General features: G+C 36.0%; 1 protein-coding gene across 7 annotated transcripts in view; it reads right to left on the minus strand.

The window, feature by feature from the left end:
• DZIP3 (DAZ interacting zinc finger protein 3) overlaps positions 1-16,425 on the minus strand; it is a 119,264-nt gene that overhangs the window by 29,026 nt on the left and 73,813 nt on the right. For all 7 annotated transcript variants that reach the window (XR_004349735.1, XM_032631006.1, XM_032631010.1 and 4 more), the window contains 4 exons: positions 8,773-8,798; positions 3,158-3,323; positions 1,352-1,447; positions 1,075-1,202 (listed from right to left, as the gene is read on the minus strand). Coding sequence is in view for 6 of the 7 variants with exons in the window: in XM_032631006.1 (XP_032486897.1) it covers positions 1,075-1,202; positions 1,352-1,447; positions 3,158-3,323; positions 8,773-8,798 (416 nt within the window). In the remaining variant the exon portion in view is untranslated. The remainder of the gene's footprint in view (positions 1-1,074; positions 1,203-1,351; positions 1,448-3,157; positions 3,324-8,772; positions 8,799-16,425) is intronic.

Below are 16,425 nucleotides of genomic sequence, written 5' to 3' on the forward strand. Positions count from 1 at the left end.
GATGGCATTACTTTTCTGGTCTCTGATACTATATAACATATTTATGGATCGGTCATTGTCTTTCAGGCTAAAAGACAAAATTTTGAATCCTGAAGTGTGGGTTCTTAAGTGATTTCAGTCAGTTTAATTTGTCCAAGCTATTTTAGGTCCACAAAACTGAAAGTGTTTGCAACTGATACCATGTTGCCAGAGCTATGGCATCCTGTTCTTCCTAAAAACCTGTTCATGTTGGATGAAATGTTATGTGGGAGAAAATTTAAGACCAAAATCTCTGCCTAATATTTCTCCAATTTAACTATTGACATCTTGGACTCCTTAAACTAAGATATTCCCTAGAATCTGTCTATTTTCCCTATTAGCAGACAGTCTAGCAGTCTATTAACTGCAGTGGATTTCAAATTAGAATCATGGATGACTAGTATTTTGTGGTATTACTGTTTATTAAAATAATGTGTCACAAATTATATTACTATTTCCCTTCAAAATGGTCCGAGGCAGTCGTTAGTATAAACAGAATGGAGCAGGATACTCGTTTTTCCTTATTAAATCAGAATTTTTAGTCTCAGGCATTTTTAATACTTGAGGTTGTAAGAGAAATGAGATTGATGGGGTGAAAAGATTCTCCGGGAATTTGATTTGTTTCCAATCTCTTGCGTTTAGAACACAAATACTCTCAGAAACCAACATTAAAAGGTATGAAAGTGAGTCAGTGATGTCTTTGAGGAATGTACTTACCATATGCTATGAAGAAACAGCCAATCATTAGTCACATTTTTACAAATTAGAGTCATGACCTGAAAGCTAATTATCATTCTCATGTAATTCTATTATCTTCACACTTATTCAGCCAATACATGAAAAGCTTGATATTTAGAGCGAGCAGCTGCTTATTTCTCAATCCAGCTGGCAAGGCAAAATATAGTGGGTTTTTAAGCAATTGCAGCCCTGTGGTTGGCAGTTCCTAATGTGCAGTCACAATGCCACCTAGTGGCTACATAGGGATTATCTTTTAAAGGATACTGTTCATTATGGAGCAAACCCAGAATTTTCTTCTATCAACAGATTTGCACTTACTTGGACACCTTATTGATTCCAAAAGCCACTTGCTGGTTAAGAGATGAGATGATTTTATCTTTCTTTTTAATCTGCATTTGGTTTTCTTGCCACCGAAAAGTCACTGTTTTCAATTGTCTTTTGAAATCCTGATCAATGAAAAATATTATTTCAGTTAATTCTGTTCAAGCCACCAGAAATTTAAAGAAAAAACTGGGCTCTTTAAAAATATATACCATTAAATTGAACATTTGAAGTACCTCTAACTTGTCTCAGATATAATGGCAAAAATACTTACTTCACACTGATAGTGCAATTTACAAAACTGCCGTTGTCGAGCAAGCTTTTGCTTCTCAGTTTCTCCATATTCTGTAGTTTCCTTGTTGGTTGCGCCCTATTGAGCAAATGGAATATTCATGCTTTATTTTCCTCTTTAAAAAAGCACTAATATTATAGAAATTTAAATGAAAAACACTACTATTATTGTTATTTAAAGGGGATTTAAGTTGCTGTCTAACTCATACTTATGCATTATAGGTTTCAATGCAAATACCACTTCTCTGATTAATTTAAATAAACCTACCTCTCTCCAATTACAGCATTCACTAAACAATACCATAGTTACTTGTCTACTGCTGCTACTACTGAATAATGTTATCTGTATGCTTACCATTTTTAAAGCATTTTTTGTAATGCTTTTATTGTCATAAGAACCATATGAGGTAGGCACTCACTACTACTTTAGAGATGATAAAACTGAGTAACTTGCCCAAGGTCACACAGTAAGTGAAGGAGCCAGAATTCTAAACTCAGGCAATCTTAACTGCTAAACTACTTAATTCTTACCTTAGTAATTATCACCTTAGGTTAATGTTCAACTTCTCCACTGGATTATAAACACTGTGATCACAGGGACCATGTCTTAGCATAGCTCTTGACACAAAGTAAGTGCTAAGTGTTTTTTGAATAAATGAATGAATAAACATTTTTCAAAAGCTGTGTGACATTTTCATTCTATTTTTTGAGTTCTTATAGCTGTTGAATGAAAACCAAAGGCCCCACATTTAAACTTTAGTGTGACATCCAAAGCTTAGAATATGTCATTTCAGTTAAAATATATGTATATATTTTAATTAGAAAGGAGACAAAAAGGCATGACAATTATACTAATGTACTATCAGCCAGGAAATTGTTTGTACTAACTGTATCCTTAGATATCAACATTACTATATATTATATATTATTATACTTAAACCATGGAACAGGATATCATATATTACCTCAGTACAGAATTCTCATGGGTAGGTTAAGCAAGTGATTTTTTTTTTTTAAAAAAAAGCTTTCTATACGTTTTGTCTCATTAAGTGCTCTACTGAGCACTAAAATCATGTTCATACGCACCTTCATATAAAAGTATGTCATTCCCAGCACTGACTACCACCAGGAAAGGAACCAAAAAATTGTTGTTTGTTAATATTTTTTGTAGATATTTCATGGTAACAAAAAGGTTTAACTTTTTGAAAAAAGATTTGTGTTTTTTTTTTTGTGTGTGTGTTACGCGGGCCTCTCACTGCCGTGGCCTCTCCCGTTGCGGAGCACAGGCTCCCGACGCGCAGGCCCAGCGGCCATGGCTCACGGGCCCAGCCGCTCCGCGGCATGTGGGATCTTCCCAGACCGGGGCACGAACCCACGTCCTCTGCATTGGCAGGCGGACTCCCAACCACTGCGCCACCAGGGAAGCCCAGATTTGTTTTATAAAACTATTTTTCTCATGAAATTTAATCCAATGGGATTATGCCAGGGTATTTTTTTCTTCCTTGTGGTATTTGAAAACTCTTTATAAGGAATGCATTTGTAATCAACTCTGCCCAATACTTAAAACCAGGAAATGGTCTGAGGACTAAAGTGAAAAGTTTCCAGTTCCTAGGGTTCTTTTTTATGTCAGCCATCCCTCTGTCCCTCCTTTCCTGTTTTTTCTTTTTCCTCAGAAATACAACATAAATCACTAGGTTAACATGCTGTTCAAAGAGTCATGGGGAAAAAATGGTTAACAATTGTTCTGGAAGAAGGAAGGCAGGGCTGTATCCTCTCAAATCAGGCTTACCTGCTCTATCATGTCCAGAATATGCAGTTCATCCAGGCTATAGAACTTGTCTTCAGTTGCAGAATTTTCTTGAACATCACTTGCATCATCTTTCATAAATCCACTGATTGAGTATAGATTTGCTTGTTCCTTCTTCAATTGCTCTTCCTTACCTATCATATTTGGACTATAGTGGTGACATAATCAATGTGATCTTTTATAATTGTATAGTGCTTTTCATCTAAGCCATTATTTCCCAAATTAATATTGTACTGGTCTCATGAGATGCTCAGATCAGAAGGGCTCACAGTCAAAGTTTGGAGAGCGGTCATACTGTGTATTTCTTTTGAAGATTCACAATGAATTTTAGCATATTTCAGATAGCACTCAACTGAGGTACCTATTCTGTTCATAGTAGTGTTTTTAAGAACTATCAGAATATGGAGTTCACTTTTCAAATTATAACTATTAACATCAGTTACTTTGAGAAACAATACTTTGGGAAATATTGACAAGCATGTCTACATCTGCTATATTATTTAATCACCACATCATTCTTGACAAGTAGGTTGGTTTAATCAACTTCAGTGCTTAGGTCCCATGTACATTTAAATAAAGGACTGCAAACAGCAATATAAAGTAGATTAAAATGGAGGTTTCCTTTGTAACAGGACTTTAAAAAAAAACTGTAGTGATAATGAATTAAAGTAACTAGGAACCACTGAGAAAACAATGAAAATATTACATGTACAATGACAATTAACTCATTTTTATACCTATGTCTAAAATTTAAATGCATGCTACTATCCTTTCAAGTTGGCCCACTATTTAGTAGCTATGAATTTCCTTCCTAATCTCATTGAACAATAACAAGAAATAGAACTTTTACTTATAGCATGATATGTATTACTTAATTTTATAAGTGAAAGAAAATTATTTTTATTTTATTATTAGAAAGAAAATAGATAACTCCAGGATGCATCAGTACTTATTTTAGGCCACTGAGACCTAGAAAAATAATGATATCTAACGCTTGTAGAATAACTTGTAAAACACTATAAAACAGTCATTAGGTATCATTGAAGTATTCTAGACTTACTCAAATATTTTGGAAAGTTCAATGAAATAAACTGCTTGTGTAGACCACAGTTCGAAAACCCAATCAGTTTTCCATATTGCTTAAAAAGCTGTTTAGGGCTTCCCTGGTGGCGCAGTGGTTGAGAGTCCGCCTGCCGATGCAGGGGACATGGGTTCGTGCCCCGGTCCGGGAAGATCCCACATGCCGTGGAGCGGCTGGACCCGTGAGCCATGGCCGCTGGGCCTGCGCGTCCGGAGCCTGTGCTCCACAACGGGAGAGGCCACAACAGTGAGAGGCCTGCGTACCACACACAAAAAAAGTAATAATAAAATAAAAAAAAAAAAAAAAAAAAAAAAAGCTGTTTAAAAATTACATTTTTCTGACACCCCAACACTGTAAAAATATAAATCTGTAGTTTTGAAAAGCTCCAAAAGATTATTCCTAAATTTTTAAAGTATGATAATAGCATTACAATAATATAGAAAAATATTCATCTCTTATTAAAGAGATGCAAACTGAATCATGTAGAGGTAAAATTATATGTTTGGGACAGAAAACATTCAAAAAAGAACAAAATGTTAAGGGAAAAATGAAGCAAATATGGAAAAACAGTGATAACTGTTGAATCAGGATGATAGGTATACATACAAATGTAGATATATTATTCTCTTTACTTTTGTGTGTCTTTGAAAATTCTCATTTAAAAACAAAGCTCGCTGCATGATTTGATGATCATCCAGGTTTGGCTCTATGCTGTAAGCCAAAATGAGCAAAATGACTGATAATATTGTTTCATTCTTTAGTAAGTTATTTTTAGGGTATCTAGACATGAAAAAACACACACATGTGAAGGATCATACACCATGATCAAGTGAGATTTATCGCAGGGATGCAAGGATTCTTCAATATAAGCAAATCAATTAATATGATACACCATATTAACAAATTGAAGAAGACAAACCATATGATCATCTCAACAAATGCAGAAAAAGCTTTTGACAAAATTCAACACCCATTTGTGATAAAAACTCTCCAGAAAGTCGGCATAGAGGGAACCTACCTCAACATAATAAAGGCCATATACAACAAACCCAGAGCAAACATAATTCTCCATGGTGAAAAACGGAAAGTATTTCCTCTAAGATCAGGAACAAGACAAGGATGTCCACTCTCACACTATTATTCAACATAGTTTTGGAAGTCCTAGGCACGTCAATCAGAGAAGAAAAAGAAATAAAAGGAATACAAATTTGAAAAGAAGTAAAACTGTCACTGTTTGCAGATGATATGATACTATACATAAAGAATCCTAAAGATGTCACCAGAAAACTACTAGAGCTAATCAATGAATTTGGCAAAGTTGCAGGATACAAAATTTATGCACAGAAATCTTACATTCCTATACACTAATGATGAAAAACCTGAAAGAGAAATTAAGGAAACACTCCCATTTACCATTGCAACAAAAAGGATAAAATACCTAGGAATAAACCTACCTAGGGAGACAAAAGACCTGTATGCAGAAAACTATAAGACACTGATGAAAGAAATTAAAGATACCAAGAGATGGAGAGATATACCATGTTCTTGGATTAGAAGAATAAACATTGTGAAAACGACTCTACTACCCAAAGCAATCTACACATTCAGTGCAATCCCTATCAAATTACCAATGGCATTTTTCACAGACCTAGAACAAAACATCTTAAAAGTTGTATGGAGTCACAAAAGACCCCTAATAGCCAAAGCAGTCTTGAGGGAAAAAAAACGGAGCTGGAGGAATCAGGCTCCCAAATTTCAGACTATACTACAAAGCTACAGTAATCAAGACAATACGGTACTGGCACAAAAACAGAAATATAGATCAATGGAATAGGATAGAAAGCCCAGAGATAAACCCATGCACTTATGGTCAACTAATCTATGACAAGGGAGGCAAGGATATACAATGGAGAAAAGACAGTCTCCTCAATAAGTGGTGCTGGGAAAACTGGACAGCTACATGTAAAAGAATGAAATTAGATCACTCCCTAACACCATACACAAAAATAAACTCAAAATGGATTACAGACCTAAATGTAAGACAGGACATTTTAAGACTCTTAGTGGAAAATGTAGGAAGAACACTCTTTGACATAAATTACAGCAAGATCTTTTTTGATCCACCTCCTAGAGTAATGGAAATAAAACCAAAAATAAACCAATGGGACCTAATGAAACTTAAAAGATTTTGCACAGCAAAGGAAACTACAAACAAGACGAAAAGACAACCCTCAGAATGGGAGAAAATAGTTGCAAACGAATCAACAGACAAAGGATTAATCTCCAAAATATATAAACAGCTCATGCAGCTCAATATTAAAAAAACAAACAACCCAATCCAAAAATGGGCAGAAGACCTAAATAGGCATTTCTCCAAAGAAGACATACAGATGGCCAGGAAGCACATGAAAAGCTGCTCAACATCACTAATTATTAGAGAAGTGCAAATCAAAACTACAATGAGGTTATCACCTCACACCAGTTAGAATGGGCATCATCAGAAAATCTACAAACAACAAATGCTGGAGGGTTGTAGAGAAAAGGGAGCCCTCTTGCACTGTTGGTGGGAATGTAAATTGATACAGCCACTATGGAGAACAATATGGAGGTTCCTTAAAAAACCAGAAATAGAATTACCATATGACCCAGCAATCCCACTACTAGGCATACACCCAGATAAAACCATAATTCAAAAAGACACATGCGGGCTTCCCTGGTGGCGCAGTGGTTGAGAGTCTGCCTGCCGGTGCAGGGGACACGGGTTCGAGCCCTGGTCTGGGAGGATCCCACATGCCACGGAGCGACTGGGCCCGTGAGCCACAACTACTGAGCCTGTGTGTCTGGAGCCTGTGCTCCGCGGCAAGAGAGGCCACGACAGTGAGAGGCCCGTGCACGGCGATGAGGAGTGGCCCCCGCTCGCCGCAACTGGAGAAAGCCCTCGCACAGAAACGAAGACCCTACACAGCCAAAAATATAAATAAATAAATGAATTAATTTAAAAAAAAAAAAAAAAAAAAGACACATGCACCCCAATGTTCATTGCAGCACTATTTACAATAGCCAGGATATGGAAGCAACCTAAATGCCCATTGACAGATGAATGAATAAAGAAGATGTGGTACATATACACAATGGAATATTACTTAGCCATAAAAAAGGAATGAAATTGGATCATTTGTAGAGATGTGGATGGACCTAGAGACTGTCATACAGAGTGAAGTAAGTTAGAAAAACAAATATCATGTATAAACACATATATGTGGAACGTAGAAAAATGGTACAGATGAACCGGTTTGCAGGGCAGAAATTGAGACACAGATGCAGAGAACAAATGTATGGACACCAAGGGGGGAAAGTGGTGGGAGGGGTGGTGGGATGAATTGGGAGATTGGGATTGACATAAATACACTAATATGTATAAAATGGATAACTAATAAGCTGCTCTATAGAAAAAAAAAAAAAGGCTTCCCTGGTGGCGCAGTGGTTGAGAGTCCGCCTGCTGATTCAGGGGACACAGGTTTGTGCCCCGGTCTGGGAAGATCCCACATGCCATGGAGCGGCTGGGCCCGTGAGCCATGCCCACTGAGCCTGCGTGTCCGGAGCCTGTGCTCCGCAACAGGAGAGGCCACAACAGTGATAGGCCCGCGTACCGCAAAAACAAACAAACAAACAAAAAAACCTATTGCATTAGTGGCTCAACTTGTTGACAAAGAAAGTGAAAACCCATCTTGGATGATGAACTATTAACTTACCGAGTGGATCATGTCCATTAATCAATGAGAAAATATCAACTAAAATCGATGGCTTTAAAGTTACCAAAATATGTTCTTGTTACCATTTTAAAGTTATCTTAATTATGTCCTCACAGAGAGTTCTCTAAAGTAACTAATTTTCAGTTAACAACTCTTTGGTGGGTATAATGATCTCTTTATGGAATGTCTCCCCCACTTCCTTCCTCTACTACACTGTCATTAATCATATGGTTGTAGAATATAGCTCTCAATGTTCTTTAGACATTAAAAGGTTTCTAGTAAAGGTTCAAAATTCACCGTTAACAACTGGGGTTAAAAAAAACCAAACAAACATTTCAGGTTAATTAAACAAACCAAACCAAACCAAACTCTTTTATAAAAGGGGTCACTGGGACAAACAATAATCTGCCTTTAAGGTTAAGTTTAACTTAGTCTATATTTGGCTAACTACAATCTAGACTATATTTTAAAGGATTTTATACTGGAACCAAATTTAGTCCTTGAAGAAAGCAGTTAGCATTGGATGACTCTTGAGTAGCCATACATTGATAGGAAAATGGCAAGAGATTCTATTCTTCCAAAATAAATGATAATTTAACTTTTTGTCAATTTCAGTTAAAAAAACCTGACAACTTATTAAGACAAAAAAACTGTCTATTCTTCTCTTAGTGAGAACACGTTCTAAAGCAAGGCTGTGTCATTCTGGCAAAGCACACTTTGACAGTACTAAGACACATTTAAAAATTAAATAAACTAATACTTACACTTGCTCTTCTTTAGATTCCTTATTCTGAAAAATAACATCAAGAATTAGTATTATGTATCAACTATGTTGATACAGCACAGTGACCTAACTGCATTTAGGTCAGCATTTCTCAAGCTTTTTGACCACAACCAAAATAAGAAATATAATTTACGTTATAACTCAAATGTACTTACATATATATTTTTATACATAAGCATAAAACTGAAATATAAGTCCCATGAAATAAACCTTACTCATATTATGTGTGTTATGGACTGCATGTTTGTGTGCCTCCAAAATTCTTAGGTTGAAACCCTAACCCCCAGTGTGATGGTAACTGGAGGTATGGCCATTGGGAGGTAATTAGGTTTAGAGGATGTGGAGTCCTCATGATGGGATTAGCACCCTTATGAGAAGAGACCAGAGAGCTAGCTTGCTTGCTCGTGCATGCTTGATCACTTTCTCCAACGTGTGATGATACAATGAAAAGGTAGCTGTCTGCAAATTAAGAAGACAGCCTTCACCAGACACTGAATCTGCTGGCACCTTGATCTTGAATTTCCCAGCCTCCAGAACTGTGAGAAATGTTGTTTTTGCCACCCATTTTATGGTAGTTTGCTATAGCAGCCCGAACTAAGACAATGAGTGATGAACTCTGAAATTTTTTTTATTCATACTAATTCAGTTTCTTTTTTTAAAATGATAGTTGTGACACACCAAATTGATTTTATAATCTACCACTGAGTCATGAAACACAACTTGAAAATCACTGATTCAGATATTGGAAGTGAGTGTTGTGGCAGAGTTTGTATCTATTGCAATATCTTGGGACAGATATTGCAATTGTGTATGTGATTTTCATTTACAGAATCCAATACTAATTACAAGAGTTCTTGAAAGTCTACACGTAAAGAGAAAGCAGATTGATATATTAAGAATCTTATAGGGAAAAAGTGTTAGGGAGATCAGAATTAGGAGGAAATATTAAACAGCCCTATATTTTATTTTCATTAAAAATAAAACTATAAAGGCAACCTATTAAATAAAGGTAATATCAATGACAGTTAACATACTAAAGAGTATTAATTACTCATATATCACCTTTCTATTGAGTATCAATTACTGTCATATAAATTACAGTATTAATTTCTACTACCACCTTGTTTACAAGAAACTTCAGGCCTCTTTCCCCACAGATTCCATGATATACTTACTAATTTGTTTTATTGTCTGTATACTAAGAAGATTTTTGCATTTCATTGTCTGTTCAATGTCCAGTGCCAATTTGATTTTACAATTTAGAATTATCAACTCCTGCCTTGGTTCTAGTGTACTTGAATAACTAAGTTGAAAAGACCTTTGATTGTTCATAATGAACATATCTAGTATAATTAAGTATAGGTTCCCCCACTATCCCAAAGTAGAGCATTCCTTTGGAACCTTTCATAAACTGAAATGGCATAAAGTGAAGACGCAACTACAGGCATACCTTAGAGGTAATGAAGGTTCAGTTCCAGACAACCCCAATAAGGTGAATATTGCAATAAAGCAAGTCACATGAATTTTTTGGTTTCCCAGTTCATATATGTTTATACTACATTGCAGGCTATTAAGTGTGCAATATAGCCTTATGTCTTAAAAAATGTGTACACCTTAATTTAAAAATACTTTATTGCTAAAAAATGCTAACCGTCATCTAAGCCCTCAGCAAACTGTAGTCTTTTCTTTGGTACATGGTCTTGCCTTGATGTTGATGGCTGCTGACTAATCAGGGTGATGGTTGCTGAAAGTTGCAATGGCTGTGGCAATTTCTTAAAATACGACAACAGTGAAGTTTGTCGCATTAATTGCCTCTTCCTTTTATGAATGATTTCTCTGTTTGACAGCATTTTACCCACAGTAGAACTTCTTTCAAAATTGGAGTCAATTCTCTCAAACCCTGCCCCTGCTTTACCAACTAAGTTTCTGTCATATTTTAATCCTTTGTTGTCATTTCAACAGTTGTTACAGCACTGTCACCAGGAGTAGATTCCATCTCAAGAAACTACTTTCTTTGCTCATCTATAAGAAGCAGCTCCTTATCCATTAAAGTTTTATCATGAGATTGCAGCAATTCAGTCACATCTTCAGGCTCCACTTCTATTTCCAGTTCTCTTGCTATTTTCACATCTGCAATTATTTCCTCTACTGAAATCTTAAATCTTTCAGTTTCATCCATTAGGGCTGGAATCAACTTCTTCCAAACTCCTGTTAATGTTGATATTTTGACCTCTTCCCATGAATTATGAATATTTTTAATGGCATCTAGAAAGGTGAATCCTTTCCAGAATGTTTTCAATTGACTTTGCCCAAATCCATCAGTGGACTCACTACCTATGGTAACTGCAGCCTCACAAAATGTATTTCTTAAATAATAAGACTAGAAAGTCCAAGTGACTCCTTCATCCACAGGCGGCAGAACAGATGCTGTGTTAGCAGGCATGAAAACAACATTAATCTCACTGTACATTTCCATCAGAGTTCCTCAGTGACCAGGTACATTGTCAATGAGCAGTAATATTTTGAAAGAAATCTTTGTCTTTTATTTTGTTTTATTTTATTTTTTGAATTTATTTTATTTATTTTTTATACAGTAGGTTCTTATTAGTTATCTATTTTATATGTATTAGTGTATATATGTCAATCCCAATCTCCCAATTCATCTCACCACCACCCACTGCCTACTTTCCCCCTTCAGGTATCCATACGTTTGTTCTCTACATTTGTGTCTCTATTTCTGCCTTGCAAAACGGTTCATCTGCACCACCTTTCTAGATTCCACATATATGCCCTAATATACAATATTTGTTTTTCTCTTTTTGACTTACTTCACTCTGTATAACACTCTCTAGGTCCATCCACATCTCTACAAATGACCCAACTTTGTTCCTTTTTATGGCTGAGTAATATTCCATTGTATATATGTACCACATCTTCTTTATCCATTCATCTGTCGATGGGCATTCAGGTTGCTTCCATGTCCTGGCTATTGTAAATAGTGCTGCAATGAACACTGGGGTGCATGTGTCTTTCTGAATTATGGTTTTCTCAGGGTATATGCCCAGTAGTGGGATTGCTGGGTTATATGGTAATTCCATTTTTAGTTTTTTAAGGAACCTCCATACTGTTCTCCATAGTGGCTGCATCAATTTACATTCCCACCAACAGTGCAAGAGGGTTCCCTTTTCTCCACACCCTCTCCAGCATTTGTTGTTTGTAGATTTTCTGATGATGCCCATTATAACTGGTGTGAGGTGATACCTCATTGTAGTTTTGATTTGCATTTCTCTAATAACTATTGATGTTGAGCAGCTTTTCATGTGCTTCTTGACCATCTGTAGGTCTTCTTTGGAGAAATGTCTATTTAGGTCCTCTGACCATTTTTGGATTTTTTTTTTTTAATATTGAGCTACGTGAGCTGTTTATATATTTAAGAGATTAATCCTTTGTCTCTGGATTCATTGGCAAATATTTTCTCCCATTCTGAGGGTTATCCTGTTTATGGTTTCCATTGCTGTGCAAAAGCTAAGTTTTATTAGGTCCCATTTGTTTATTTTAATTTCCATTTCTCTAGGAGGTGGGTCAAAAAAGGATCTTGCTGTGATTTATGTCATACAGTGTTCTGCCTATGTTTTCCTCTAAGAGTTTTATAGTCTCTGGCCTTACATTTAGGTCTTTAATCCATTTTGAGTTTATTTTTGTGTATAGTGTTAGGAAGTGTTCTAATTTCATTCTTTTACATGTAGCTGTCCAGTTTTCCCAGCACCACTTATTGAAGAGGCTGTCTTTTCTCCATTGTATATTCTTGCCTCCTTTATCAAAGATAAGGTGACCATATGTGTGTGGGTTTATCTCTGGGCTTTCTATCCTGTTCCATTGATCTATATTTCTGTTTTTGTGTCAGTACCATACTGTCTTGATTACTATAGCTTTGTAGTATAGTCTGAAGTCAGGGAGCCTGATTCCTCCAGTTCCATTTTTCTTTCTTAAGATTGCTTTGGCTATTTCGGGTGTTTTGTGTTTCCATACAAATTTTAAGATTTTTTTGTTCTAGTTCTGTGAAAAATGCCACTGGGTGATTGATAGGGAGTGCATTGAATCTGTAGATTGCTTTGGGTAGTATAGTCATTTTCACAATGTTGATTCTTCTAATCCAAGAATATGGTGTATCTCTCCATCTGTTGGTAACATCTTTAATTTCTTTCATCAGTGTCTTATAGTTTTCTGCATACAGTTCTTTTGTCTCCTTAGGTAGGTTTATTCCTAGGTATTTTATTCTTTTTGTTGCAATGGTAAACGGGAGTGTTTCCTTAATTTCTCTTTCAGATTTTTCATCATTAGCGTATAGGAGTACAAGAGATTTCTGTGCATTAATTTTGTATCCTGCTACGTTACCAAATTCATTGATTAACAGTTTTCTGGTGACATCTTTAGGATTCTGTACGTATAGTATCATGTCATCTGCAAATAGTGACAACTTTACTTCTTCTTTTCCGATTTGGCTTCCTTTTATTTTTTATCTCCGATTGCTGTGGCTAAAATTTCCAAAACTATGTTGAATAATACTGGTGAGAGTGGCAACCTTGTCTTGTTCCTGATTTTAGTGGAAATGGTTTCAGTTTTTCACCATTGAGAACTGTGGCTATGGGTTGGCTGTGATGTTGGCTGTGGGTTTGTCATATATGGCCTTTATTATGTTGAGGTAAGTTCCCTTTATGCCTACTTTCTGCAGGGTTTTTATCATAAGTGGATGTTAAATTTTGTCAAAAGCTTTTTCTACATCTCTTGAGATGATCATATGGTTTTTATCCTTCAATTTGTTAATATGGTGTATCACATTGATTGATTTGAGAATATTGAGAATTCTTGCTTTCCTGGGATAAACCCCACTTGATTATGGTGTATGAAACTTTTAATGAGCTGCTGGTCTCTGTTTGCTCGTATTTTGTTGAGGATTTTTGTGTCTGTGTTCATCAGTGATATTGGCCTGTAGTTTTCTTTCTTTGTGACATCTTTATCTGGTTTGGTATCAGGGTGATGGTGGCCTCATAGAATGAGTTTGGGAGTGTTCCTCCCTCTGCTATATTTTGCAAGAGTTTGAGAAGGACAGGTGTTAGCTCTTCTCTAAATGTTTGATAGAATTGGCCTGTGAAGCCATTTGGTCCTGGGCTTTTGTTTGTTGGAAGATTTTTAATCACAGTTTCAATTTCAGTGCTTGTGATTGGTCTGTTTATATTTTGTATTTCTTCCTGGTTCAGTCTCGGAAGGTTGTGCTTTTCTAAGAATTTGTCCATTTCTTCCAGGTTGTCCATTTTTGTGGCATATAGTTGCTTGTAGTATTCTCTCATGATGCTTTGTATTTCTGCAGTGTCCATTGTTACTTCTCCTTTTTCATTTCTAATTCTGTTTATTTAAGTCTTCCTTTTTTTCTTGATGAGTCTAGCTAATGGCTTATCAATTGTGTTTATCTTCTCAAAGAAGCAGCTTTTAGTTTTGATCTTTGCTATCATTTCCATCATTTCTTTTTCATTTATTTCTGATATGATCTTTACGATTTCTTTCCTTCTGCTAACTTTGGGATTGTTTGGTTCTTCTTTCTCTAATTGCTTTAGGTGTAAGGTTAGGTTGTTTACTTGAGATTTTTCTTGTTTCTTGAGGTAGAACTGTATTGCTATAAACTTCCCTCTTAGAAGTGCTTTTGCTTTATCCCAGAGGTTTTGGGCCATCGTATTTTCATTGTCATTTGTTTTTAGGTATTTTTGAATTTCCTCCTTGATTTCTTCAGTGATCTCTTGGTTATTTATTAACGGATTGTTTAGCCTTCATGTGCTTGTGCTTTTCTACCTGTAATTTATTTCTAATCTCATAGTGTTGTGGTCAGAAAAGATGCTTTGATATGATTTCAATTTTCTTAAATTTACCAAGGCTTGATTTGTTACCCAAAATGTGATCTATCCTGGAGTATGTTCATGTGCACTTGTGAAGAAAGCGTAATCTGCTATTTTTGGATGGAATGTCCTATAAATATCAATTAAATCTATCTGGTCTATTGTATCATTTAAAGCTTGTGTTTCCTTGTTATTTTTCTGTCTGGATGATCTGTCCATTGGTGTGAGGTGTTAAAGTCCCCCACTATTATTGTGTTACTGTTGATTTCCCCTTTTATAGCTGTTAGTATTTGCCTTATGTATTGAGGTGCTCCAATGTTGGGTGCATATATATTTATAATTCTTATATATTCTTCTTGGATTGATCCCTTGATCATTATGTAGTGTCCTTCCTTCTTTGTCTCTTATAACATTCTTTATTTTAAAGTCTATTTTATCTGATTCAAGTATTGCTACTCCAGCTTTCTTTTGATTTCCATTTGCATGGAATATCTTTTTCCATCCCCTCACCTTCAGTCTGTATGTGTCCTAGGTCTGAAGTGGGTCTCTTGTAGACAGCACATATATGGGTCTTGTTTTTGTATCCATTCAGCGAGCCTGTGTCTTTTGGTTGGAGCATTTAATCCATTCAAGCTTAAGGTAATTATCTATATGCATGTTCCTATTACCACTTTCCTAATTGTTTTGGGTTTGTTTTTGTAGGTCTTTTTCTTCTCTTGTGTCTCCCACTTAGAGAAGTTCCTTTAGCATTTGTTGTAGAGCTGGTTTGGTGGTGCTGAATTCTCTTAGCTTTTGCTTGTCTGTGAAGCTGTTGATTTCTCTGTCAAATCTAAATGAGATCCCTGCTGAACAGAGTAATCTTGGTTGCAGCTTCTTCCCTTTCATCACATTAAATATATCGTGCCATTCCCTTCTGGCTTGTAGTTTCTGCTGAGAAATCAGCTGTTAACCTTATGGGAGTTCCCTTGTATGTTATTTGTCGTTTTTCCCTTGTTGCCTTTAATAATTTTTCTTTGTCTTTAATTTTTGTCAATCTGATTACTATGTGTCTCAGCATGTTTCTCCTTGGGTTTATCCTGCCTGGGACTCTCTGCGTTTCCTGGACTTGGGTGGCTATTTTGTTTCCCATGTTAGGGAAGTTTTTGACAATAATCTCTTCAAATATTTTCTCAGGTCCTTTCTCTCTCTCTTCTCCTTCTGGGACCCCTATAATGCAAATGTTGATGGGTTTAATGTTGTCCCAGAGGTCTCTTAGGCTGTCTTCATTTCTTTTCATTTATTTTTCTTTATTCTCTTCTGTGGCAGTGAATTCCTCCATTCTGTCTTCTAGGTCACTTATCTGTTCTTCTGCCTCCGTTATTCTGCTACTGATTCGTTCTAGTGTATTTTTTTGATTTCAGTTATTATATTGTTCATGTCTGTTTGTTCTTTAATTCTTCTAGGTATATTTTTGTTAATTCTTGTAGGTCTTTGTTAAATATTTCTTGCATCTTCTCAATTTTTGCCTCCATTCTTTTTCCGAGTTCCTCGATCATCTTCACTATCATTATTGTGAATTCTTTTTCTGGCAGGTTGCCTATCTCCATTTCATTTAATTGTTTTTCTGGGGTTTTATCTTGTTCCTTCATCTGGTACATAGTCCTCTGCCTTTTCATTTTGTCTGTCTTTCTGTCAATGTGGTTTTTGTCCCACAGGATGCAGGATTGTAGTTCTTCTTGCTTCTGCTGTCTGCCCTCTGGTGGATG

Source organism: Phocoena sinus, chromosome 4 (genome assembly GCF_008692025.1).
Source record: "Phocoena sinus isolate mPhoSin1 chromosome 4, mPhoSin1.pri, whole genome shotgun sequence".
Classification (NCBI taxonomy): Eukaryota; Metazoa; Chordata; class Mammalia; order Artiodactyla; family Phocoenidae; genus Phocoena; species Phocoena sinus.